The sequence below is a fragment of the Tiliqua scincoides genome, chromosome 2 (genome assembly GCF_035046505.1).
Source record: "Tiliqua scincoides isolate rTilSci1 chromosome 2, rTilSci1.hap2, whole genome shotgun sequence".
Taxonomy (NCBI): Eukaryota; Metazoa; Chordata; class Lepidosauria; order Squamata; family Scincidae; genus Tiliqua; species Tiliqua scincoides.
Window position 1 is genome coordinate 184441936 of NC_089822.1, and position 27735 is coordinate 184469670.

The window sequence follows — 27735 nt, forward strand, 5'->3', positions numbered from 1 at the left end:
TGTGTTCAAGTAACCAAATAACATTGGTGATGTTCAACTGGTGATGCATGCCCCTAGGGCAGGGGTCGGCAACCTTCAACACTCAAAGAGCCATTTGGACCCATTTTCCAGAGGAAAAAAAACCTCAAGAGCCACAAAACCCTTTTGACATCTAAAATGAATAATACTGCATATATAGTTGTTGTTTTTTTACCTTTATGCTCTTATAGGTCCCATTTTTATAATGTAGCCCCCTCTTGTAGCTTTTAGTTAGTTTTGTCATACATTCTTGTCCTGTGTTTTCAGACGCCTGGTCCTCTATGGTGTTTTGCCTGATTCCAAGGCCATTCTTTGCCTGGAGAATTATGCCCACTTTAAGCAAATTAGCTCCCCTTCTTTCCCCCAACAAATGACTCTGGTTCTGCCCTGCAGTCCTGCTGGACCCCACCTCCAGGGTAGCTTGCCTGTTCAACCTGCAGAGGTCCTCTCTCCTGCCCGCAGCCTCCCACCGCTACAGCAGACCCTGAGCCATCAGCAGGTCTTGGGCACAGCAGCCACACACTAAACTCCAGTGTCTCCAGAAGTCCATTAGTCACAAAGTCAGTCAGAGTATCCAGGGCAGAGTCCAAAGTTAATAAGCCAAGTCACAGTCCAAGGTCAGATTTCAAAGTAAGCCAGTCAGTCTCCTCTCCTACCTTTAACCTGCACTCCTTCTACAACTCACACCCCCTTCCTGCCTCAGGTGCCCCTTATATCCCTGAGGGCCCTATTGCCTTCAAGTGGCTGCAGCTGTGCAGCACACTCTGCTGGATGCCCAGGCCTTACCTTTAAAGGGGCCACTGCTGACACTACATCTACCTCCTCACCAGATCTTCCAGGATTCCAATACATATGGTGGTTATGACATGGATACTAAAGAACTCCCCCCACCTTCCAGAGGCACCCTGAGGCTTATCTTACATGGATACTAAAGAACTCCCCCCACCTTCCAGAGGCACCCTGCTGGAAGGAAAAAAGGACACAGAGGTGAGGAAGAGAAGAAGCCAGAGCTGGGGGGGGCAGCCACAGGCCAGCTTCTGCCCTGCCTGCCCTCCCTCACTCAGGCTGCAACCCTCTCCACACTATCCTGGGAGTAAGCCCCATTGGCTACAATGGGACTTCTGAACAGACAAGTTGGTTGGACATCTCAGGTTGCAGTCCTCTCCACACTTTCCTGGGAGGAAGCCTCACTGACTACTTGTGAGTAGACCTGCATAGGAGGGCTGAGGCTGCAGCCCTCCACACCTTCCTGGGAGGAAGCCCAATGGCTACAGTGGGGCTTACTTGTGAGTAGACCTGCACAGGAGGAGGCTGAGGCTACAGCCCTCCACACCTTCCTGGGAGTAGCCCAGGGACTACATCGGGGCTTACTCTCGAACAGACCTGCGCGGGCTCCCACTCATCCGTCCTTGCGCTTAGCCTTGAGCAGGCTCCAAGGCTGCCATCCCAAGCACCCTTTCCTGGGAGTAAGCTTCATCCTCTGTAATGGGGCTTACAACAGAGTAGACATGCATAGGAGCAGGTGCCAAGGCTGCCATCCCAGGCACCCTTTCCTGGGAGGAGTAAGCTTCATCTGCTGTAATGGGGCTTACTACTGAGTAGACACACAGGTTCTCTCCTTGCACTGAGTGGGGACCTGCTCAGGGAAAGGCGGGCTCACAATGGCTGAGGAGGAGGGAGTCCTGCTGGAGAGTTGGGAAAGGGAAAAACAGAGAGCTTAAGCCTGCAGAGCAGGCAAAATTGAAAAGGGAAACCAATGCAGGGCAGGTGGGGATGAAGGGAGAGGAGGGCAGTGAGCTCAGGGGGTGGAGGGAAGCAGCCTGCCCTCCCAACACAGGTGCCTCCTGTTACTCCCTTTGCCACTTTCACCGGGAGGAGCCGCAGCAGACAGCTGAAAGAGCCACATGCGGCTCTAGAGCCGCAGGTTGCCGACCCCTGCCCTAGGGGATGCATGCCTCTGTTAACCAGCTGAAATGATCAATGGGTGACCTGATCCTGGTTGGTTACAGTAACAGAATCAAAATTTTTAAAAATGTTGAGACTATTCCTCAAGACATTTAGCATCCTCTAATTTGCTTATGCAACTCAAGAAGAGGTCTGGGTTAAGTGATTCTGCCAGCGGCCATTCTGCTTGTTGCACACCGTGATATTGTTGTAGTACAAGTGGAGTTGCGTCATGTTATATGTTATGTCTTTTTTTCTACATAAGCCTTGCTCAGATGTATATACTGAATGACATCATGGAACAATAGTGGCGTTGCCTGACGGGGGGGGGGGTAAGGAGGAAAATTACCCCAAGTGCCAGGCTGGGGGGGGGGGTTGCTGCCACACTGCCATGCACCACCCCCATGGCACCCACTCAGGGTGAAAGCCCAGAGGTGTTCTGAGAACTGGGGAAGCAGCATGCTTCCCGACCCCCTGAAAGCCTTGTAAAGGCCTCGAAGGGTTAAAAAAAAATCACTTCACAGAGGAAACTGGAAGTGACTTTTTAAACTTTTAGAAGGCCTTCCGAGGTTTCCCCAGCCCTCAGAATGCCTTCTAAGGGCATTAAAACGTTTTCCTACGTGAAACCGGAAGCAATTTTTTTGGCCCTCTGAGGCCTTTACAAGGCCTTGGAAGGGTTGGGGAGTGTGTGAGCTGTTCCCTTGGGCCTCTGGAAAGGAGGCAGGTGGTGTCATCCTGCCAGTGGCAGCTTGTGGTCTTAGCCCTGGGCAGTACCGGGGCTCGGATTGAATAATAATAAATAATAAACTTTATTTATATCCCGCCCTTCTCCCTAAAGGGACCCACTGTGGGACCTAAAGGGATTGCCAGTGTGAAACAGTATTTGCTTTGTACAGTTACAAAAGAATGGCGAGGGGCACCTTTTTTAGGAAACTGCATTATACTGAGTCAGAACGTTGGCCCAGCTAGTTCACTATTGTTGACACTGATTGGTGGCAGTTGGGCAGGAATTTTTCTCTGTCCTACGTGGAGATGCTTGGGATTGAACCTGGGACCTCTGCATGCAAAACAGGGGCAACTTTCAGGTGGTATTTCAGCTGAGGTCCTTTCTGGCCAGTGGGAGATAGCAACTTCCTTTGTAATCTTTAGAACTAACTGACAAAATGCATTCTTAATAGGACTGCCCTTGAAGAATGTTTGGAACCCCACCTCTTATGATTCTTTAAACCTTCCTCATACCTATGAACATGGCCCAACCAACACTGAGCACTTTTAAGCCCTGTAGATTTCAGTTGGAAAGAGCTAAGGACATTCTCTCAATGAGAACCCAACAAGGTTTAGGCTGCATTGTGTTTTGTATGTGCATGTCTATAGTAACCTAAAACCATCCATCACAATATGAGTTGCACCTGGAACAAGAGGTTCCTTCCATTGCTCACACTCATATATACAGGTATGTGTGCAGGTAGCATGATGGCTAATTAAGTGGCTAAATCTTCCATATTCCCAAATTTGCCATTATGGGGCTTGTGTACAAATTGATATGCACGTGGAGATGACAGGAAGAGGATGTTTAAAAGCCCAAATCCTCTGCATGTGGGTACTGAGTGAATCAAGCCCATACTGCACAGCCCTCAAAATAAGGCGGCACCTCTACTGAACTGAGGTAATACCACTTTTTGTTCCTTCCTATAAATGCTGTACCGAAAACACTTGAGAACTGCACTTCCTTCCTGTACAGTGAGATTACAACATGCATCACAAATCCAGTAGCTTCGGATTTACATTCTCAGGCTGTATTTTGAAAGGCGTTGCACAGGTTCCTGCAGGGGTAGGAAAAAAAAAGAGATCCTCAACAAGAGATCCTATTTACCCTCAACAATTACATAAAGTAAAAAAAAAGTGTTACATGATGAATCCATTTGCAATCATAAGACTGTATACTTTCAATCCTTTATGCTGGATCCTTTTCAATCTGGCTTCAGGCTGGGCTTTGGGACGGAAACTGCCTTGGTCACCTTGGTGGATGACCTACGCCGGGGACTGGACAGGGGGAGTGCGTCTCTGTTGGTCCTGCTGGACCTCTCGGCGGCTTTCGATACCATCGACCATGGTATCCTTCTGGGCTGATTGGCCGAGTTGGGAGCTGGAGGCACTGTTTTGCGGTGGTTCCGCTCCTACTTGGAGGGTCGGTCCCAGATGGTGGTGCTGGGGGATGCCTGTTTGACACCCTGGCCCTTGAGATGCGGGGGTGCCACAGGGCTCAATTCTGTCCCCCATGCTATTTAACATCTACATGAAACCGCTGGGAGAGGTCATCCGGGGGTTTGGAGTGGGGTGCCATCAATATGCTGATGACACCCAGCTCTATCTCTCCTTTCCTCCAGACTCCAGGGTGGCGGTTGAGGGCCTGGAGCGCTGTCTGGAGGCAGTGAGGATCTGGATGGGGGCTAACAAGCTGAAATTAAATCCGGATAAGACAGAGGCTCTCCTGGTTCGGAAATTCTCGATGCAGGTGCTGGACTATCGGCTTGCGCTGAATGGGGTTGCACTCCCTCTGAAGGAGCAGGTCTGCAGCTTGGGGGTCCACCTGGACTCGCAGCTGCTCCTGGATTCCCAGGTGGCGGCTGTGGCAAGGGGGGGCTTCGCTCAGCTTCGGCTGGTGCGCCAGCTGCGGCCGTACTTGGATCGTGCAGACCTGGCCACGGTGATCCATGCCTCGGTGACATCGAGATTAGATTACTGTAACGCGCTCTATGTGGGGCTGCCCTTGAAGACGGTTCGGAAACTACAACTAGTGCAGAATGCGGCGGCCCGTGTGGTTACTGGAGGTAGGCGGTTTGACTCTGTCAGTCCGCTTCTCCAGCGGCTGCACTGGCTGCCCATTCGTTTCCGGGCCCAATTCAAGGTGCTGGTATTGACCTTTAAAGCCCTATACTGCTCTGGACCAGGGTATCTTAGAGATCGCCTGCTCCTGTACAATCCAGCTCGTCCTCTCAGGTCATCAGAGTAGGCCTTTTTACAAGTGCCGCCGCCTAGGGAGGTACGTGGGGCGGCTGCAAGAAATAGGGCCTTCTCAGTAGTGGCACCAACGCTATGGAACTCCCTTCCCCTTGACTTAAGAATGGCTCCCTCTCTTGAGACCTTTCGGCAAGGCCTGAAGACCCTTCTGTTTAAACAGGCCTTCTGAGTTCTCGGCCTTTTAACATCTTTTTAACATCTTTTAATATTTTTTACAGGCCTGATTCTTTTATGACTTGCTGCTGCTCTATGCTCTTTTTACCTATTTTTTTTTACTCTGACTGCTGTTTTTTATGATGTGTTAATATGTTTTTATTTGTTTTTAAATTATGTTTTTAATATTTTGTAAGCTGCCTTGAGTCCCTTCGGGGAGAAAGGCGGGGTAAAAATAAAGTTGTTATTATTATTATTATTATTATTATTATTATTATTATTATTATTATTATTCTTTCACTTATTCATTTTCACCATGCAGGATACATGATATGCTAAAGAGGCAACCATTGTAGGGCTGCAACCAATCCTAATGAACATTCCAGAGTCAGTGCAGCCTCAACGCAGCCCCAAGGTAAAGGAACAAACCTTCTGTTACCTTGAGGAAGTCTCCATGACTGCCCACTGCCACCACAGAATGCTGTGCACACCCTGTTGGCAAGCCTGCAGGCCCAATCCTATCCAACTTTCCAGTACCGGTGCAGCTGCAATACAGTCCCAAAGTAAGGGAACAAATGCTCCCATACCTGGAAGAGGTCTCTGTGACTGCTGCCCCACCACAGGATGCAGTGCACACCCCATTGGCACAACTGCAGTGACACTGGAAAATTGGATAAGAACATAAGAACAGCCCCACTGGATCAGGCCATAGGCCCATCTAGTCCAGCTTCCAGTATCTCACAGCGGCCCACCAAATGCCCCAGGGAGCACACCAGATAACAAGAGACCTGCATCCTGGTGCCCTCCCTTGCATCTGGCATTCTGACATAACCAATTTCTAAAATCAGGAGGTTGCGCATACACATCATGGCTTGTACCCTGTAATGGATTTTTCCTCCAGAAACGTGTCCAATCCCCTTTTAAAGGTGTCCAGGCCAGACGCCATCACCACATCCTGTGGCAAAGAGTTCCACAGACCAACCACATGCTAGTAAAGAAATATTTTCTTTTGTCTGTCCTAACTCTCCCAACACTCAATTTTAGTGGATGTCCCCTGGTTCTGGTGTTATGTGAGAGTGTAAAGAGCATCTCCCTATCCACTCTGTCCATCCCCTGCATAATTTTGTATGTCTCAATCATGTCCCCCCTCAGGCGCCTCTTTTCTAGGCTGAAGAGGCCCAAACGCCGCAGCCTTTCCTCATAAGGAAGGTGCCCCAGCCCAGTAATCATCTTAGTCGCTCTCTTTTGCACCTTTTCCATAGGATTTGACCCTGCCTCAGCACTGAAAAGTTGGTTAGGATTGAGCTGAAAAGTGCTTACCTCACTTTCACTATCTTTAGAACTGTTTGTTGTGGGTGGCCCCTATTAACACTAATTCTGAAAAACTATATACTGTATGTGAGTCTTACAAAGGGCACAGGTCAAGCAGAACTTTGGGGGTATTGAGTTTTGAGTCATGCCAAGACTCATCAAGCATTGCATTCCTCCCTTTATTTCTTTCAGCATCTAAGAGCGCAATCCTAAGTGCTCTTTGGGCCAGCACAAGGCTTAGGAGTGTTGCAAAAGTGACACAAGGCACATGTGCCTCCTTGTGAGGCTGCACATGGACGCACACTGGCCTCTCCACACCAGATTCCCACCAGCAACACGTTAAGTTCCCTTTGGCTGAGTCAGACTGGTGTGGGGGCCTGGGGGAGCAAGGGAAGGTGGAACTGGGGTGGGGGTAGTGGTCAGGCCCATAGGCTGGATCCTAAGCCCCCTTCAGGGTAAACTGGTGCAGCGGTGGGCTACTCAGATCTGCGCCACCTCTTTAGGTGGTACAGATTCAAGTAGCCCTATTGGGGCTTCTTCTGCATTACCCTGGGTAAGGGGAATTAATTCCCCTTGCCTTGGGATGAGCTGCAGCCAGACCCAACCCCACGCTGGATACAGGGCAGGCCAATTAGCTTGCTTGGTCCAGCGCAGATTATTATTGGGCTGTTATTCGATGAGATTCCCATCACAGGAGGCTATTTCCATTTCTCACTGTTCAATTACACAGGCACGCTGGGAAATGGATAGGATTGGCAGCTATGCTGCAAATGTTCATGTACATTTTGAAGCATGGGAAACTTACTCTTATTGTGTGATGGGGTGGGGTTAGGGTTGGGAGGTGGATAGAATTGATTTGGGTCTTGAAGTACAACCAGAAAATCCTGGTCTTGCATTTGCTTTTCTAACTAGTCCTTGTTCCTCTTTGAGGCACTCTCCATCTCAATCTCTAAGTAATTGGTGCAATATCAATCTCTAAGTTGTTGATCTCTGCCACAGCTGACCCAGCCACAAGGTAAACTGATGTGGCTTGTGACAGCAGTGGGGGAGGAGCATCAGATTCAGAGTGGCCACCCCAAGTCTGCCACCACCTCCATCCAGCTTACCATGGATGAGAGTGGCACTGATTCCCTTCCTGTTCACTTGAGTAGAAAGTGGATCAACTGCTTCCTTCTTCCTTATCATGCTCCATTATGTGGTTTTCACAAACCTGGAAGTATGCAACTTTCAGTTTGACTTTAAGGCAGTGGTTCCCAAACTTTTTCATCTGGCGGCTTGGCTCCCTTGACCTACAGGTCCATTGACCATAGCTCCCTATTTGGGCTACAATTCTAGTATACATTGTATAGGATGGAAGGTTTTTCGAGAGGCTTCTGTGGCTCCCCTGGCTGGTTTCCACCGCTTCCTGAGCAGCCATTTCTCACAGTTTGGGAATCACTGCTTTAAGGGACCACACGAATGAAGCAGAGTTCCTTTTTTGCTCAATGCCTTGAAACAGAAGTCTTGCACTTCTGGGTTTGGGAAAACTGCACAACAGAGAACAGTAATGGTTCTTGTTTTTCCCCACTTGCCATGGCAGAGGCAGAAGCAGCAGACCTAAGCAGCTTGATGACATTCCTGGTCATGTCACCCCTTTCTTCCCCTGGAAGAAAAAGGCTCAGGTATAAAACAAGAGGCAGAATAATTAGAGTCTAAACCTAGAGACCCCTGCCTAAGAATTACACTATTCGTGGTTACCTATCTGGAGACCACTATTCGAGGTCAATATCTGGAGACAACTCTGAGGCTCTGCAAAGTCAAGCAATGCTATTTGAGCAGATGGAAGTATGGAATGTGTGGAAGTGCTGCCTCAGCACGGTACATTGCATTTTTTAGCCCATACTATTTAATGTTAATACGGTTTAGCACATAACAGAGGATATTTCAAGCATCCAGAGCATGTCATAGACACTGATCTCAGTCATCTTTATAGTTACACTTTCACAGAGTTATTCTAACTCCCTCCTATTCCCAGATCCCATTCCACCAGAATTCACAATTCATTTAATAAACCCCAATAGTAATCCTTCCACCTATTGCCCCCCCCACTCATCTCTGTTCTTCCCACATAAGAAACCTTCCACCTCCTCCCACAAAATTACCCCCCCACACACGTCTCCTTCTCCCCCCCCCTGCCCCCAGGTTCTGGAGTCCACTTTAAAAGTCATCATAGCCACTGAACAACAACACCCCAATTTCCCACCAGCGACATCACTAGGGTTGGTGTCACCCAGTGTGATAATTCATTGTGCACCAGGATTCTATTCCTTCTTTTCCAACCTGTGTCACCTCTTTTCTCTGCTTTGAAATACACTGAGCTGTATAGCAGCCCAAGGAGACCCATAGGCCACCAGGAGACCTAGCAGATGCAAGTAGAAAATATTATTAACTCTGGCAGGTCTCCTTAATTGCCTCCCCCCCCACCGGATGCAGCATCAGTGCATTGTCGGTGATGGTGAGGGATAGGATTGAGCAGCTAGTTTCTGAGAAACTGCACTGAATCTTTCTCCTTTCAATCAGTAGGCATTCCCAAAAGAGTGACTCATGCAGACACGACTGTAGTCAAGTTGTTTGTACCCTTACACACTAAAAAAATAAGTCTCTTGGGATGCCAACGTGACAAGAGTTTCAAATTTAATGCAGAAATAAGTGTGCCACAGATGCCCTTTTGACAGCCCTGCAGAGCGTAGGAACTGCTTTACCCTGTGGTCAACCAATAATACTGCTGTAAAGTTTAAAAGTCACATTGGGCAGGACCAATTGTGTGGATTCTTACCATGTCACTACTCAGCTGGAATCCATGACCAGGATGTTCACAAGGGAAGGGGCCATAGCTCAGTGGTGGAACTGCTGCTTTGAGTGCAGAGGGTTCAGTTTCGGATGGGGAAAATCCCCGGTCTGGAGCAGGGTTAGCATCAGCACAGGGCACCCAGGCCCTTGGCAGCAGGGCTCACCATAGATGCTCATCAAGGCCTTTAGGGTGGGACTGGGCTCGGTTGGTGACTTCAGGACATCAACCGACTAAGCCGCTCTCTAGGAATGGCATCAGAATTTGGCTATGTCAGGGAATGGCTGCAGCATACAGACTCCATGGGACTCAGCTGGTGAACCCCAGAAGCCTCTCAAACTTGCAGCCAGCAGCATTGCCTTGCCCTCCCCATCAGCAACCGATTGTTCCGAATGAGGCAGCTCCCTATGCGCAGTTGTTCCTTGCACATAGTCTAGGGCCTTGAAATGCGACAGCAGTGCCAGTAGCGTAGCTAGACGGGTGTGTGTGTGTGTGTGTGTGTGTGTGTGGCAAAACAGGAAGTGCTGCACATTCCTCAACGCACCGTGTAAGTGGCCACTCCCACTCACTGCCGGAGCCATTCTGGGCAGCGATGGCAACGTGCAGGTGCTCCTGGAACCTGTATGTTGCCGTCACTGCCTGGAATGGCTCTGATGGAGAGTGGGGGGACTGGGGGGGCACTTACACAGTGTGCTGCAGTGCCTGAGTTTTGCCCCCCTCTAGCTACACCACTGAGCAGTGCCACCTGATGGACCCATGGAAACCCAACTCCCCTGGGACTGCTGAAGCATCCTAAGGCACCTGAGCGACTAGAGTTTGCAACGCACTGCCTGTTCTAGAGTACTAGAACCAGAGTTTGCGAAGCAGATCATCCCCGGAGCCGTGGGGCAGCCTGGAGCATGTCCAGGGTCGTCTGAGCCTTCCCAGTTCTAAGCACTGCACGTGTGCCAAGCCAGGCTCCCGCCCTCCCAGGGCTGCGGCAGAGGAGGACAACCCGGAGCCTGAGAAAGGGGCGGGGCCCGAGAAGTCGGACTTCCCCCGCAGCCGCTGGTGCTACAACTGAGTGATTTCCCCGAAATCAGGCTCCGCGGGCATCCAATGCACGGCGCGCGCTGCCTCTCGAGCGCTGATTGGACGCGGCGGCGATGCCTGCGGCGCTCGCTAGGGGAATCCCAGGGACCCGCAGAATATACTGCGAGCGCTGGGTGCCCGCGGCGCAGAAGCGGCGATTCTCTCGGTGGGGAAGGATCCGCGGGCTACACGAGACGTCTTCGGCTTGGCTGGCAGGCAGGCAGGCAGGCAGGCAGGCAGCGGTGTGACTCCAGGGCCGTCACAGGAAGGTGGGTCGTGCTTGCGCCCCGCTGCGTGCAGCTTCAGGTTAAGGGTCTTGACCCTCGCAGCACTTACTGAGGAGTGAGCCCCAGCAGGCACCGTGGAACTTTGCAAAGGGTTGCAGTGTCCATTGGTGCCGAACAGTCTCTGTGTGTGATTGTGCGTGTGCGAGAGAGAGAGAGAGCCCGATCCTTTGCATGTCTACTCAGAAGCAAGTCCCTTTACTGTCAGTGGGGCTTACTCCAAGGTGCATGCACATAGGGTAACAGCCAGAGAGAGAGAGAGTCCTATGCATGTCTACTCAGAAGTAAGTCCCATTAGAGTCAATGGAGCTTGCTCCCAGGAAAAGTGTGGATAGGATTGTGGCCTCGATTGCTTCTCGGGCGGAGGTTGGAGTCTGGCTGGTGGACTTCCAAGCCTGAGGTCCTGTCACTGGGAGCCTCAGGCTGTAGGCAGCGAGCGCTGCAAGCGGGAAGTTTCCTCGTCACTTCTGCTGCCGCCCCTGCGAGGCGGCCCGCACGCTGCCTTCAGAGGTGGGTCGCGGGCTGCCATAGCCTCCTCCGCTGCAGGCTGTCAAGGAAAGAGGCTCTCTGGCTGGCGGGGCTGCAGCAGCCAAAGCCACAATGTGTGTCGACCGGCAGATGTCTCGTTGGCCGAGCTCGGCTTCCGAAATGTATCCAGTGGCTTCACCGATACATTGTCTCAATGCAGAGCGGTGCTGTGCGGGCGGGCCAGGCGCGATTGCGATCGGGGTGTCCCAGGACCGTGCGGGGCTCGGATGAATGGACAATCCGACCCCCACCCCTCCTGGAGGCAAGGGGATCACTCAGCGGGGGTGCGATCCCCCCCCCGTCCTCTGGGATTATTGTGACTGTTGTTATGATTTACCATTATTGGCTCTCTAGAGGAGAGGGGGCGCTTCTGTCCTTTCGGTTTTTAGGGCATTAATTTTTGCTGATGGGCAAACAGACCCCAAAGTTCCCAGAGTATTCAAGGACTCGAGTACTGGAGTATTCAAGTTTTTCAGGCGCTGCAGCTTGGCAAAGGGGACTCTGCTCCTGTGGCTGACAACAATGGGTGTTGTTTATTTTGGTGTTCGACCAGGAAGTAAAACTTGGAGAGAGATAGAGAGAGACAGAGAGAGAGAGAGCAGATGAAGGTGAAGGTTAGAAATGAGACTCTAGTTTCAAAAACTCTTTAGTTTGGGCACCCTTGGTTGGTGTCCAGAAGATCAGCCGGAAAAAGAATGGGGTGCTGCTTTGGGGACACTGGTAATAATGGGGTCTAGCTATAATCTCTTCGATGCTAGACCATAATCTCTTCAATGCTAGACCAGAAGGGAGGCAGCAGTGCCATCTTGCACACGTTGGGGCTTTGTTGAAATGAACCTGATCTCTGTCTTTTGGAAACCCTTCTCTAATTATCTGTAATCTAGTTTAACATGAGGGAGGGGCCACTCATATGGCAAATGTCAAAAAGGGAAAGGTGTAGCTTTGTTCTCTGCCTGTTTACTGAGAAGCCCATGCAGTGGGGTCACTCCCAAGGATGGTTGCATAGGACTTGTGGCTTTAGTGTTGATGCTCTCTCTTTAATCCTACAAATGAATGGTGAATGAAACAAATGCAAAAAAAAAAGAGCCTATCTTTGGCCCCTTTGCAGATGCAGAATTTTGGTCTGTCCTTATATCACCTTGTGTAATGTACGTAGCGCAGGAAATTAATGTTTTTCATATATTATGCAGTCAGGATGTGAAAGCTGGTTATGGCAAAACTTTACTCTGAAGAACAATATATGTTGTACAAAAGTTCTTTGAAACAGAGGGAACATTTGGGTTGCAGGATTGTATCGCAAGTTGTTTTTTCATTAACAGAAGACACTTCTGTCTTCTGAGTGGAATGATTTTCACCAATTCTCTCCTTCCTCTTTCACCCCTTGCACCTCGCAAATGGGTTTGAGGATCCTTCTGGAGCAGGATGGTATCTGATTTGGGGGGAGGAGGGCTGCAGTAGGGACAGGGATTAGCAAAAATCACCCCCCTTTGTGTGAATGGAAGAGCAACTTAGGGCATTATTACCCTTTATCTGAACTTTGGAGGGATGTGTCCCAATTCCTAATTGCCACTTCTGGACTGAAAACAGAGGCTTCTTCCTGTTACCCAGTCTACTGAATTAAAAGGTCTGCGGGGAAACAGCAAACATTCTTGGACAGGGACCATCTCTTCCAGGATGGACTTGTCAAGAGGGTAAAATAGCAGAAGCTGGATTCTTATTAGTAACTTCATATTATTTCCGAATCATTTTGGTGCCAACAGGCAATGTTCAGCAGTCAGGCCCCAATCGACAGAAGTTCAAGCAAGAATCAGAGGGGCTTTGGTTTACTTGTGGCAGCACTGCCCCTTACTTCCCATGCTGCTGTACAAACACTCCTCACATACAATGAGCAGTTTGTAATGGTGGGTCTTGCACACAATTCATTCTCTTGCCCACTGTGAAACCAGTGAGCCCCTTTTCTGTGTGCCACTGTAAATTCCCCTGGATGTAAACCTACAGCTTTAGTTTAGCTACTGTCTCTTGAAAGTAAGTCCTATTCATTCCAGAGAAACTTATGTCAGAGACCTAGGAACAGAGTATGTGGATAGTTAGCTGCTGGCATCCCATTGATTTCATTGGGATTTAAGCATGCCACATTATTTCAGGGTTGCATGCATTACAAAGTAGGAACTGCTGTTTCCCATATTACCGTTTCCCTAAAAAATCATTTCTTGAAGGGAAGTGTTTGTCCACCATAATGCAGTGTGTTTTCCCTGCCATCAATGTAGAGACTGCGTGCTGTATGCTGTAATGTTTGAAATGGAGAGCAGTCTCCATTTCCGAGTCTGATCTTACACTTTTCAACTTTTTAAAAAATGTATAGAGGAGAAACAGGGAAAAAAATTGCATACCTTATTGATCCAGATAAGTCCAGCCTTTGCCTATGTGATTACTGTATGTCTATGCTGGAAAATATGTAATAGCCCATCATTTGCCCAGTGAATTTCCATTCGCATTACCCCAATTGTAACTCATGGACCTTCTTGCAAAGTATGGGATTTGCATCCCGAAACCATGATTAGGATTGGGTTGTTAGTGCAGAATACTTCACCATATTTTATGCTTTTTCTCCCCATAACAACGTGATGAAGTAGGTAACGATTGTATCCATTTTTCAGGTGGGGTACTGAGGGGACAGACATGCTCAGGTTGCAGGCGATTTTGCGTCGTCATGTGGTGGTTCCCTTATTCACCTTCTCCAATTCCCAAATACATCTTGCCTCCCCCCCCACCACTGTGTCCAGCATGCGTCAAGATTATGCTGCGGTAACTGCGTTACTATTGACTACAGTAAAATTTCAACTGTACAGTTGGCACCTAGTCCAGCACTGTTCTCAGCAAACAGACTATTTAGGCTGCAATCCTAGACACTCTTACCTGGGAGTGAGTCCCACTGAACCCATTGTGCTGTTAGTCTTATACTTACAAACTCTAATCATTCTCTTTTCAGAGCCAGAATGCCACAAACAAGAATGCGTATGCGGCCTTGGCTGGAAAAGGAAATTGATTCCAATAAAATTCCTGGACTTATCTGGATCAATAAGGTATGCAATTTTTTTCCCTGTTTCTCCTCTATACATTTTTTAAAAAGTTGAAAAGTGTAAGATCAGACTCGGATAACAGACAGGGTTATAATATAATATTATATTTATTGATACCATAGTGGAAGAGACACTGTAGGATACAAGTCTCAACTACATATAGCAGCACCATGCAAATAGTTGTTTCATTCAATGTTCCTTCGGTTCCTTGAGTTGTTGTTGACTACTTTTCATATGCATCTGAATGATTCCTACTCAGAACTTTATTGTTGAATTGCAGGAAGAAAAACTGTTCCAGATCCCATGGAAGCATGCAGCTAAGCATGGATGGGAGCTAGAAAAGGATGCCTGTCTTTTCAGAAACTGGGCCATTCACACCGGTAAGTGTTGGTTTCAGTGTCACAACAGTCGTTGTCCCCCCCAGCTGCTTTCCATGTAGCCAGAAATTAATAGATAAGAATAGAATAGATAATAGAATTATGTCTGTGAGGAACTGGTATGTTTACATGGGAGAAGTGGGAGAAATTTCTTTGTGCCTCCCCCTTTGTTCTAGATCACCTGAATATTTGTCTTTTTCACTGTGACCATTAATCACCAGTCAACAAAGCATGCATGCCAACCTTCCGGTCTCTTGCTGTTCTGCCCAGATTCACATGGCTTTTCATTTTGCAGGGAGATATAAAAAGGGTGAAGTAGAGCCCGACCCTAAAACTTGGAAAGCAAATTTCCGCTGTGCTATGAATTCATTGCCTGATATTGAAGAGGTGAAGGACAAGAGCGTAAGCAAAGGCTCCACTGCTGTCCGGGTCTACAGGATGCTGCCAGCTTCAGCCAAGTCACAGAAAAAAGGTACTCCTCTAAAACACTTTGGTTCGCGAAAGCGTAAGAAGTGGTCCGCAAGGTCTCGGAAAAAAACAAAAGGGCGCCTTCGATCACTTCCAGCGTCTTGCCAAGCCAGTGCTCCCCCCCAGGCCACCAAAGAGGGTGGAGAACGGACCACCCGCAGCCGGCGACGAAAGCAGCAACCCAGAAAACTTCTGTATGAATAATAAATCTAATAAATCTCTAATTTTGACAAATTTAATTGTATTTTTTGTGTGCAGGGGGGCGGGGGTTGCATGTGGTCCACAATGATTCCAATTTTTGCCTTAGTGGTCCACGGGCTGCTAAAGATTGGGGAGCAGTGCTCTAAAACTACAAAGGGTGCACTTCCCAATCTTCAGCAATGACATTTTGCAAAACTAAGTTTTTGAAAAGGAGGCCATCCTGGAGGGCTGTTGTCTCCTTAATGTTATAGTGCAGATATTGTGGGAGTTTGCCACATGGCTGTTATTTTGAATAGCTTCCCTCATGGTGTAGCGACCAGTTTGTCTGGATAATCAGTGGTTGGACTAAAAGTTGTTTTTCAGCAAACCACCAAAAATACACTTATGGCAAAAAGAGGCCTCTTAGCCAGAGCTAGCTTTAAGCCAATTGTTCCCTGTGCCTAAGGGGGCCTTGTGCTAGGGTAATCTACTTTTTGAATTTTTCCAAATAAAATTAATATTTTTACTAAATCATTTCACAGTCACTAAAACAAGTGGTTTTGCAACTATTTACATTTCAAAGGTAATCGTCAGATTTTGTTTACTTGTAAGTTTCAAAGTATGCATTTTATATTAAAATGTGCTTAGATTCATTTGGTCCATTAATTTGCATGCAGATTTTTAAGTGCACATTTTGATTCTACCATAGAGATATGAAGTCTATAATCAATTTTATTTACATCTCTAAGATTCTACAGACGGTGGCTGTGAACCTGAAGCCCCACAAAAAATGTTTCCAATTGGGCCCTGCAGCTCCTAAAGTTGGCCCTGCTTTTAGCACGGAAAAACTTTTCTAGATGAATGGACACTTGGAGATGGAGGTGGCCTTCCTGAGGAGTAATTTAACCTGAGTGCTTGTTCATGACTGCTCTGATGGTTGTTCAAGTCTACTGAAAGTAATGAGAAAGTTTTCAGAGAAGGGGTGTACACATTCACGCTTAAGTACCATTGGTGTTGCCTTGTGCCAAATCTTAAAAACATACCTGTGTCGACAGAAGAGTCGTCATGTCTGAATCATCTGCATCCCGTCTTCCACAAATGCATGTGTTTGCACTCAGTCTACGTTTTTGTCTTTCCTCAACAGAAAAGAAGCCAAAAATCAAGAATGTGAGAAAGGTATGTATTGACTCTCACAGTTCAATGAAGTGAAACATTCACATGGAACTTTAGACACAGGCATTGTAATAGATATACATTTTACCTGCAATACTGTGCATGCTTACTAGAGAGTAAGCCCCATTGACATGCGTGCATCAGTATGTACTAGACTCTCAGCTGACTAACAGGGCAGTGGTCTTCAATCTTTTTTGTGTCATGACCATACATACATACATACATACAATAAAACAAAAAGACTGGGGACCCCACTGTCAATCATGCCTCTTCCCAGGACCCTATCTGTCCACTCCCCCATATCCATTGCCACCCATTCCCTACCCCTATAATACCCTCCCAGCACCATTCACAATAACTAAATAGCCTTATAAGAGAGAGAGCAGAAAAACCATGAAGCCTGGCACTAGTGAAAGCTATTTTAACACAATTGCTAAGAATCTGAGCAGGACTGGGACACAACCTCCTGGTACCTGAAGAGGGACACCAGATGCCATCCCTTTACCTGGTGGTGCTCTAGTCCAGTGGTCTTCAACCTTTTTCATTCCTGTCAATTTCCGTGACCCCACACCTGAGGCTTCACAACTCCATTAAGGTCCCAACCCCAAGGCTGAGGAACACTTATACAGGTGTACTCAGAAGTATGGCCCAGTAAGTTCAGTGGGACATACTCCCAAGTGTTACAGAATTGTAGCCTTTTTAGCTAATTATCTTGCTTTTCAGTAATTAGTCAACTTATTTACTGATTCAAATATCAATATATCCTAATAAATATAGCATTCTGTGGACTGTTAGTTAAGATTAAGGCTGCAGTACTAGTTTTTTGGTAGGTTTTTACAGCTGTCAGTAATCAATTTGTTTTGGAAATGCTAAACAGCTTGCCAGATCTGCTAGGTTATTGGCTGAAGTAAAAACCTTTCAAAACGTGTCCAGCTGAGCTCATGCCTCTTTCCTACCCATGTTCTGGCTGTCTAGGATGACAGCTGGAAGCTTCCACAAACTTAATGGGTAATTAATTATGCTGAAAATAATCTTAGGGTGCAATTCTAACCAATTTTCCAGCACTGAGGTAAGGGCAGTGCAACTCCAAGGCAAGAGAACAAACATGCCCTGACCTTGAGGAGGTCTCCATGATTGCCCCCCAACTTCAGGATGCAGCACATGCCCCACTGGCACAGCTATGCCAGTGCTAGAAATTTGGTTAGGGTTGTGCCCTCAGACTTTCAAATGAACAGATTGTTTATGCCAAAGTTTTCTGCAGAGAAAGTCCACTGCTGAGGGATAGCTCCAGTTAAGATTCAGTAGAAAATTCACAAGTCATCTGTGGTTAATGAACTGATGACTCAATTCAGATTGTTCAGGTAATGCTTTCAGTACTAATATTTCTGTATTACAAATAGATAGACACACACACTTTCACAAGTACATGTTTTGATACAAGAGATCTTTTATCTTTTTGCAGTTGGTTGAAGAAATCAAGACAGAAGAGACAGTTGAAGCAACGAACAGCATTCAGCTGCCAGATGACCACAGTGGCTATGCTCTTCCCAGCTACTCACAAGAGGCAATGGAGACAGAGAATGCTTCCGTCACATTAGGTGAGAACCTGTTTTAGTCATCTGCTTCAGTGGTTTTCAGAACACTCATTTGCCTGGTGTGCTGGTCAGGTCTATTGGGTGCTGCTGTCACTTCCCATGAAGTGCAGGAACCTAGAACAGGATGAGCAGGAGCAGAAGCCTACAGCCGGGTTTCCCAAATTGTCATGACCCACTGGTGAGTTGTGACCTGATGTGTGGTGGGTCACGAGTTGGACTTTCCCACCCCCTTGCTTCCGGTCGGCTCAAAATCCGAGCCATTCTGGAACTATTGGGAGAACCCAGAGGCCTCTCCTGGGTTGTACTGAACCAGCAGCCCACTCTGTTGGCCTCCAAGGACCTCTGAATGGCCTGCAGAAGCGTCCAGAAGGGACTTCCAGTTTTCTGACGTAATTTCCAGTTTCACTGGAAGTTGCTTTCCGATGCTTCTGAGAGCCATCTGGAAGCCCATGGAGAGCAATAGAGAGGGTTGCTGGCCCAGGGACACAGGACAGGTCTCTGGGTCAGCTCAAGAAGGCATTGCAGCATTTTGCAACCTACCATGGAGGCCAAGGTGGGTTGCGGTGCTGGGAAGTTTGGAAGCCAATGGCTTAGATATCTTAGTCCAAAGGGGGGGGACGACAAATAGAGGTTTGCTTAGGATGAAATGCAGTTGACTCTAAAGCAGCCAAGAGAAGAACCTATGTATTTATAATGCTGACACCTTTTCTCTGGAACTCTGCAGCACTCTCTGCATGTGACACAAACAGTTCGCTGACTGACTGGAGATGTTCACTGGATGTGCAGTTGCCTGACAGCACAAACGACATTTACTCGTTTCAAGTGTCGCCTATCACTTCTTCTTCTGATGGTTGGTATCCTATTTGCAGTCTACAGCTGTGTGGCTGATTGTAACTGGCTTGACAGAAAACAACTTGAATGACAGGATTTAAATAGAGTGGGAAGCCTAGAATTTCTCAAAACGTGGAAAACTATCTAAGGGCGCAAGCCCAACATTTGTTTAGGCCACTGCAAGTCCCTTGCACTGGCCCAGGAGGGTCACAAACATGCTGTAAGGCACGTTTGCCCCTCCCCAAGGGTTGGCTGGCATGCTGATTTGGGAAGGGAGGGTTGCATTGGCCAAGCTCGACCAATGCAGGGGTCTGGGGTGGGTGGGGAGAAGGCGAGGAGAAGGTGGGAGAGAGGCATTCCGGGGTGTGTGGAGGGTGGTCCCAGGGGCAGGCGGGCAGGGAACAGGAGGCGGGGCTGGGACCTGGCTGTTATGCCGGATCCCAACCCCGTTCCCCAAGCATCACAGAGCAGCTGCAAGCCACTCTGCTGTCACTGGAATTATGCCACCTCTGGAGGTGGCGCAAGTCCAAGGATACCCATTGGGGCTGTGTTGGCTTACCCAGGGGTAAGGTAAGGTTCCCCTTGCTTCTGGCTGAGCCACTTCAGGCCCCAATCTTGCACTGGATATAGCACAGGATTCCTGGCCTGCCTGTTCCAGCACAAGATAGGATTGTGCTGCACATGTGTACTCTAAGCCTATGCACAGTTACTGAGAAGTAAGTTGTACTTTGTTCAGTGTGACTTAACCTGGTAATTGTGCATAGGACAAAGGTGATTCAGGTACCACCTGCAGTCATAAAGGCTGCACATTTGAAGCTTGAACTGTGGGTGCAGTGTCACAATTCAGAGGGATGGCCATAGAGTATGGCAGAGCTGTGTTTCCTCCCTTGGCTGACCAGAGGGGGGAGGAAGGTGAGGGCTAGATGGTGATAAGGGCATATCGCAAACAGAATTTTCTTAGGCCAGCAGTTCTCAAGCTGTGGGTTGTGACCCACAAGTGATTTTTGGTGCTTTATGGGGCCAGTGCATCCTGGAAGCTGCAAGACATTCTGGGCCGTATCCCAGAATGCTTTGTGGATTCCAGGTAGCTCTGGCATGCAAGCCAGTTCATTGGTTGCATTGCATTCCAGAAAGCCTTGCAGCGTTGCATTCTGGGGCACAACCCGGAAACCACAAGGCATTCTGGGGTGCAACGTGGCTGTCATAGCCAGTGCAGTGAGTCATGACAGTAAAAAGTTTGAGAACTGCTGTGTTGGGCCATATGAAGATCTCTTTGTCCATGGGCACTGTGGACACAACACTATCAAGCAGTTGTGGTTGTTTTTTTAGGAAGCTGAAATTCTCAGGAAGCTGAATTCTGTCCTCAAATACCGCCTTGTGCACTTTTTTCAGCCTTCTGTGGAACTGCATCAGACACATGGCCCTGCCTGATTGCAGTGCACAGCAGAAAAGTTGTTGTTAGGCATGGCTTTTTTGTCCATTGCTGATTTTTGCTTAATTAATATTTTCTGAGGTGAAGTGTGCATAATGTGTGACCAAAGTCAAAATAAAACTACAGTCTAGTATCCCAAGAAAGTTGGTCTTTACTAAAAATCAATGAGACAGTTAATGTGAACGGTTCCCCTAATTTCCATGTTATTTAAGCTGCATTCCTCTATGCACTTACCTAAGAGTAAGGCCCATTGAACTTGTCTATCATCTGCCACTTATTTCTCATGCTGCTCGTCATGGCAGTTGCAGCAGCACCTTCAGGAATGTGCCACTGCCGTGAAAAAGGAAGGAACTTACCGGGGCAGCACCAACCCTTTGGAGGATGCAGAGAACCCTTGGACCTTCTGCGGGGCTTCCTGCACCTCAAAACAGCTCTCTAAGTGATTGTAATCCACTTCCAGTTCTTGCTGCAAAACTAGAAGTGGGGCATGATCACTTCAGGAAGCTATTTTGAGGTGCAAGGAGGCCAGCAGATGGGTTGAAGGGCTCCCTGCAGGGCCAGCGCTGCCCCCAGTAAGTTAAAAAAAACCTTTTAGTGGCAGTGATGTGAAACTGGGGGTGCCATCATCACTGTCACCCTGCTGCGGCAACAACTTACAGAGTTCCCAGCTTTCCCAGAGCATTTGGGAACCTCTGATATAGGGAATTATCCATGTACTTGTTACCTAGTGTAAATTCTATAGAACTTAGTAAAATTGCACTTAGATAAGTGGTCAATAAATTACTTTTTTTTTGTATTGTTTTTGTCATACAACTATAAATTATTACCATTCACATTTCCTGTAGAGTAGAAATGTGGGAAATACATGCAATTGAAATAAGAAAAACGACATTATATTAAAGTACGCTTTTCCTTTTCCTTTTCCAATGGATTCATCCCAACAGCAACAGATGAGGATAACGAAAACTTTTATGAGGTAAGTCTTATTGCTTCATTTAATAATAACTTTGTGGATTATCTTTATGCATGTCCATATCCCTGCTGGCCTACTGGCCATTTCCCTACTGGCCTATATATCATCCACCAAAATGGTTTTGAATGTGCTGTGCTTAATAAAATTTCTTTGTATTTCCTATTTTCAGGGGATCCATTCCAGGGGCCCCTTGTGAATATGGAAACCACAGATATGGGGGAACCTTATCTCCACAGCTCCCAACAGCCTCTTTGTGCCCATTAACATTGTTTAGAAGCTTACCAGGATGAAGTATTTCTTTTACAGGACATTATAAACATGCAAGCTTATAGCACATGCAGACAGGCTGCAGGCAGCCTGAATGCTTGAAAAGACTAGACTGAACACTAACAGGAAGCAAGAAGTTTGCTTTCTGTTAATGTTTGATCTAGTCTTTTCAAGCATTCAGGCTGCCTGCATATGCTAAAACGTGCATGCTTATAGCATCCCGTTAAAGAAAGACACCTCAATAAGCATCTAAACAACGTTAATGGGTAGGGGGAGATGTCCCCCTGATATGCAGATAACTGAATCTGCAGATACTGGATCCATGGATACAAGAGGACGCCTGTACAGTCCAGTTAGAATTATATTTGTGATGGGGCCTTTGGAATTAGTCCTCCCAAAGACTGTGCTTTTGTCCGGCCCCCACAACAGCCAGGGCAGGGAGGGTCCATGCCTCAACAGGAAAGTGCATTATTTGCCTGTATGAGGATCTAGGTTCAGTGCCAGAATCTCCAGTTAAAATGATCTTAGGAAAGGAATCTGACCAATTCTCAAATGCTGCTGCTGCCAGTCAGGATAGATTGTGCTGGGCTAGATGGAATAGTCATATGTTCCATTTAAAGCAGTGGTCTCTAAACTTTTTGGCCGAAGGGTTGCATTAAATATAAAAGTTAAATAAATACATTACAGATGGAACTTAGATGAATGATTGAGTGAGCTCAAATGTCCAAGATTTCTCCAAGCACCAACACGGTCCAAGAAATAAAGCACACACTTATATAGAGCCACATTTCCCCACTCCACAAGCACAACTCCGCTTATGTTTGGTCAACTGGGCCAGAGGCTCTCAGGGGATGAGAAGCTGGCTGCAGACCAGATAGAGGCTTGCCTTGGGCGGCATCTGGCCCCTAGGCTGGGGTTTGGAGATTCCTGATCTAAAGCAGTGTCATATGTTCATTTGCAGTTCCCCAATAATCAAAAGGGGGAGATGCCTTCTCCCAGCTTAGGCTAAGATATCATTTAGCTATGACCACTGAAATGTAAGAAGTGGATCTAAGCTGTTGGGCATGTGCATTGCTTAAGCATGTAGATTGGGGAGCAACAGGCAAGCACCTGACTGCTGCTTCTCCGGCAAGGAAGATGTACTTGGAGCAGAAACTTGCATCAAGAATAGAAAAGAGATGGTGAGGATTAGAGATCCAAGAGGACAAGGAGTGGCTCTGCAGTTTTTTTCCTGCAGGGAATGAACTGAAGCTAAATTAATAACAAGAGGAAATACTCCTTTATTTTTAGTAATTTAAGTGTCTGTGTTTGAACTTGACTCTTAGACTTCACTTGGTAAGGATCTAGACAGGAGATTTACCAAATTTTCCACTTTGGTTTCTAGCAACTACTAGGCACCAACACGGATTGGCACCAAACCACTGTCGGCGGGAAAGGATTCTTCAGCAATGAGCCTGGTGCACAGAATATCTATCTTGGCCTTTGCTTCCAAGATCAGGATGCTACTGTGGACCCAATTTGCTCAGGTACAAGCATCTTCATTTCTGAAGCAGAAGGCAGAAAAGAAGATCCAGGATTGACGACCCAGTTCACTGAGGGCTACAATAGATGTTGTGTAACGTGCAATTAGCAGCCTTTCGGTGCTTGGGTTTTGCTTTGTTTTTTGCTAACTAGCAATTGGAGAGGTGATTTAACGCCCTGCACCACAGTCCAGACTGGCTTGCCTTCCCCCAAATGCTATTAGTCCCATCTAGATGAAAGCCCCCTCCTCCCCTGTATTAGATATTTCTACATCAAAAAACCCATAGACATAACCTGAGTTGTGTTAGTGACAGGTTTGTCATAAAAACGGGTGTGTGGTGCTGGTTTTTAAAAATTGTGTCATTGTTTCTAAAAATGGTGTGAGTGTTGCATGGTAGTTGTACCCCCAATAAGAGTGCATACGATCTCTCCTCTTTCTGCAGACACAGTCCAAACTGATTCAAAAACCAGCCTGGATTTCTCTTTGCTGGAGTCACTACGAATGGCAAATTTGCAGCCTATCTCGTGTGGCATGTAACCCACCGCCTCCACCTTTCCCCCACTAAGTTTGCACTGGGTTGTGTGTGATGTCTCCTGTGAAGCTGAAGCACGTTGGCACCAGAAATCCTCTCTGCATTTAGAACTGAAAAGTCACCATAGTTGTGAACGCTTCATCCGAATGAAGAAAAACCAAATCTGAACAGTGTGCACTTCAGTTGCTTGACTACATTGTGGGCAGATTAAGTTGCTGCTGCTGTTCCCCCTCCCCAAGTTGCCCACACATTTGCTTGTGTTAAGTATTCAAACTACTTGTTAACATGCAGAATGTGCTCTGCACATATTTTCATCAGAATAAGTGCTTATGTTTGTCATTGTTGCATACTTCTGGAAGATGAGCAGTTCACTTAAGAAGTTGACTCAGGATGCTGATGTGTTTCTGTGTTCAACCAAATATTTCCATGAGGACTTCCTTCCTTCCAATATGAAGCACTTGCCAGGCTCTGTTCAGGCTCCTGAGTTTGTAAATAGGGTTAGCTCAGTAAAATGTGAAAACCAGACACAAACTTTTCCCGTATAATAGATATTCTGGAATTGTATTCATAGGATATTATTTTGGTTTCATTATGAAATTTCTCATAGTTGTCATATCTGTTTTGCAGGGCACAACATCTATGGCTTGTCTGTACTAAATGGTGCCATTTACCATTTATCTTGCTCCATTAACAAGAGCCTTTGTTGTGAGTCTATAGAATTCCTAATAAAGTATTTAGTCCTTTAGCTGCAGAGAAACATGACAGACTAACACACTGACCTACAAGTTAATCAGTTGGTTTGGACAAGCCCTAGACTACATCAATAGGTTGCAATGTTAGTTTTTTTTTCCCCTTGTACATATGTTTGTATATATAAAAGTTATAGTTATTTTAATAAAGATTTTATATATTTCGTTTCATTTCGCTTAATTATGTTCGTAACAAGTGGGCAAAATATTCTGGATTGTCTTGACTTGGCCTGCACAACTTATGACCCTTCATGGCAAGAGTAGCTTATCAGCCATTTATGGTGACCCACTGGGGACGTGAGACACTTCCTAGTTTTGCTGCCTGCCTGGGAGTGGGGGATAGCTGGTTGGCTCACTTGGTGTTAAACCCCCACTGATTACAGTGTGCCTGTGTATGGAGATGGGGGAAGTGCAATTCCTAATAAGAAACTCTGTTCTCAATTAAGCAGTAACAATAATTGCAGCTCTTGTGTTATAAGATCTCTGCATTTCTCAAATTCTGACACAGTTATGGACAAGAATGTATACATAGCCTGAAACCCTCATTGGGGATTTGCATTCTCATGCACACTGAAATGTCAGTTTCATCCACACCTTGAATGCAAATACCTGGATGCCTTGCAGCAGAACAGAGATTGAGGTCAGTCTCTCTTAGAGGTTCTTGATCTAGCCAAGGAATCTTCTCAATGAAATTCGTGCATGATCATCACTGTTGCTAGCTATGGTTCAGGGGTGGGCAAACATTTTGGCAGGATGGCCACATCATCTCTGTGTTGGGGACCAGGGAAAAAAAATAGATGTACATTTCAAATTTGAATAAATTTACATAAATTTAAATAAATGAATACATTAGAGAGAGAATTTATATGAATGAATGAATGAATTTTACTGAGCTTATTTATAATACACATGAAAACTATAATACAGGCATGTAGAACCACATGAGAACTGTGAACTGCTGCCCACCTCTTGCACAGTGAAAACATATAGACCAAGCCAGAAGCACAAGGAGATATAAGTTGTTCAGAGCCCAGCATGGGCTCCAACAGTCTCCAACGGGCCAGAGGCTCATTGAAGACTGGGGGCTCCCTGCAGCCAAACTAGGGGTCCCTGAGGGCTGTAAATGGCCTGCAGGCCAGGGTTTGCCCACCCCTGGTCTAAAGAGATACCTAGGGTCTTTAAAAACAGACTACAGCATAATTTCTCTGTCCAGATGCTACTATTTTTGCTAGTAACCTGTTGCTACTGCTATCCTGCACCTATGGCTCAGGCTGCAAGTACCGATAGTCTTATGCCTACTTGATCTTTTCAGTTTTGTCCCACTATTCAGTGAAAACTCATGTGTTCATGAAGAATAAGGCTGCAGACCTATGCAAACTCTCCTAGGAGGAAGCCCATTGAACACAATGGGACTTCATAGGCCTCATTTCACTTTCACCTATTTTTTTGTTATCATTACAACCAGTAGCGGAGGCAAAGCTGTAAGTTCCACATGGCTCCAAAACTCGCTATGTAAGCAGTCCCTCCCCTCGCTCTTGGGGCCATTCCCAGGAGTGAAAGCAACGTGGAAGTTTTCTCTGTGTGACTTTTGCCTCCAGACAGATTCTGAGAGGAGGGGCAGCTTAGGCGGGTTTAGGAGCTGTGCACACTTACAGTTCCACCCCCCTCTGGCTCTGCTACTGATTTCAACAACTCTATAAGTTATATTATCCCCATATTGGGCATGTGTGGGTGAGGTGGAGAGGCAGTAGCTTGCCTAAAGTTAAACAATGAGCATGGCAGAGGCAGGATTTGAATTCAGGACTTCCTGTGTCAAACCTTAGTCTCTTGGCTATTGGTTGGCAACCTTCAGTCTCGAAAGACTATGGTATAAACCTACAGCACCCGGTATTCCGAGGTGGTCTCCCATCCAAGTACTAACCAGGCCTGACCCTCCTTAGCTTCCAAGATCAGACGAGATTGGGCATGTGCAGGGTAACAGTGCTCTTAAAACTGTGAAGGGTGTTGGGTCTAAAACAGATCTAGTTGCTGACATTGCCTATATTGTTTTGTATTGAAAATCTGTTATCACTGAATGGCTTTAGCACGTTGCTGTCCAGGGCCTCCATTCACCAGTTGTTCCAGGATAGCTTAGTCTTGAATATCTGGAAAGATATCCTCGTTCTTGTGAGGCAGGGTCAGATTATCCAAATCAATACAAGGGGGAGGGGCTCTCCTGGGTTCCCCAGACGTGTTTCTCACTTAGTTCTGCATTCTGTTCATGGTAAGAGAATGTAGAGCTGGTCTTCATAGCACCTCGCTGGCCCAGGTGTCCATGGTCCATAGACCCTGATGGAGAGGTCATCTCAAACACCACAGTGCCTGCTTCAAAGCGAAAACCTCATGCAATGACTTTTCTTCACCTGCAATCAGACATCGTCCAACTCACTGCAGATGGAAGCAGAGTGGCAGAGCCTGTCCACCCAAGGTTACTTCAGTGTCGTTATATCCACCTTGCTTTCGGCCAGGAGATCTTCCACAAACCGGGTCTACAACAACATGGCAGGTCTTTGTCCAATTATGCTAGGGCAGAGGGGTGCTCTTTGATCCATGGTCAGTCAACCATCTGCTGGAATTCCTCCAGTCAGGCCTGAGGAGACTTCAAAGTGTCAGGTCTTGGCCATAACTGCAATCCTCTCACAAGTGCATAAATTCCTGTGAGGGGTGGCTCTGCTGACCTCCCCTCCAATCTGATTTCCCTCCTGGAACCTTAACCTAGTCTTAAAGGTCCTCACCCATGTCCCACTCATGCCTGTGAGGGAGCAGACCCAGAAAATGGTCTGTCTAGTGGGGGTCACATCAGACAGGAGGTTATGAATGCTGCCTCTTTCATGAAGATAGGGTAGTTCTTCAGGCGGACTCTGCCTTCATTTTGAAGGTCAACTTTACCTTCCACAGGTTGGAAGACCCTTCCCTTCTTTTGTCCTAATCCCTATACAACCTGGGGAGCAGGACCCTGTGTGTCTCCTAGGCACTTAGCTTCTACCTTCTCTTTGGCTTTCAGTTTCACAATAGTAACATTACTCAACGACACACTGAAGAATGAAAGATAGCCTTAGTTTTATTTTTGAAAATGCACAAAATACTATATTTTCAGAAAATATACAGTCCAACAGCAAATCAATGGGCTATGGACCACTGTACATCAAGTGGCATTAAATGACATCTCAAAACATGCTGTTAATGGTGGATTTTAGGAATGGGTGTTGCAAGAAAATAAACAATACAAATGTCTGCAGTTCTCACTATACAATCTGGTGGGCCACACAATCCATTATTCCAGTGATTCTCAAATCACTGCACCAGGTTCCACTTTTTAAAATGAGAATCTGTCAGGACCCACCGGAAGTGATGCCATGA

General features: G+C 46.8%; 1 protein-coding gene and 1 pseudogene across 2 annotated transcripts; one reads left to right on the forward strand and one right to left on the reverse strand.

Moving 5' to 3' along the window:
- Positions 1-10574: 10574 nt before the first annotated feature.
- IRF1 (interferon regulatory factor 1) lies at positions 10575-24507 on the forward strand. 2 transcript variants are annotated; one of them, XM_066614435.1, is made up of 10 exons: positions 10575-10614; positions 14147-14240; positions 14518-14617; positions 14910-15086; positions 16407-16438; positions 17898-18033; positions 18755-18880; positions 21238-21269; positions 22918-23059; positions 23498-24507. In XM_066614435.1, the coding sequence occupies exons 2-10, from the start codon at positions 14154-14156 to the stop codon at positions 23590-23592; spliced, it is 927 nt and encodes a 308-aa protein (XP_066470532.1). In that variant the 5' UTR covers positions 10575-10614; positions 14147-14153; the 3' UTR covers positions 23593-24507. The 2 variants fall into 2 exon arrangements, with proteins under 2 accessions (XP_066470532.1, XP_066470533.1); XM_066614436.1 differs by lacking the exon at positions 10575-10614 and adding an exon at positions 11675-11877.
- A 1701-nt stretch (positions 24508-26208) lies between these two features.
- LOC136642505 (5S ribosomal RNA) lies at positions 26209-26327 on the reverse strand (annotated as a pseudogene).
- Positions 26328-27735: the final 1408 nt, after the last annotated feature.

Excerpts from the sequence above, each read along its gene's own strand:
- IRF1 (XM_066614435.1), top strand. The coding sequence starts at position 14,154 with ATGCCACAAACAAGAATGCGTATGCGGCCTTGGCTGGAAAAGGAAATT. Across the intron at positions 14,618-14,909 it reads AAACTGGGCCATTCACACCG|GGAGATATAAAAAGGGTGAA; the intron begins GTAAGTGTTGGT and ends TTCATTTTGCAG. Across the intron at positions 18,034-18,754 it reads GAATGCTTCCGTCACATTAG|CACTCTCTGCATGTGACACA; the intron begins GTGAGAACCTGT and ends GGAACTCTGCAG.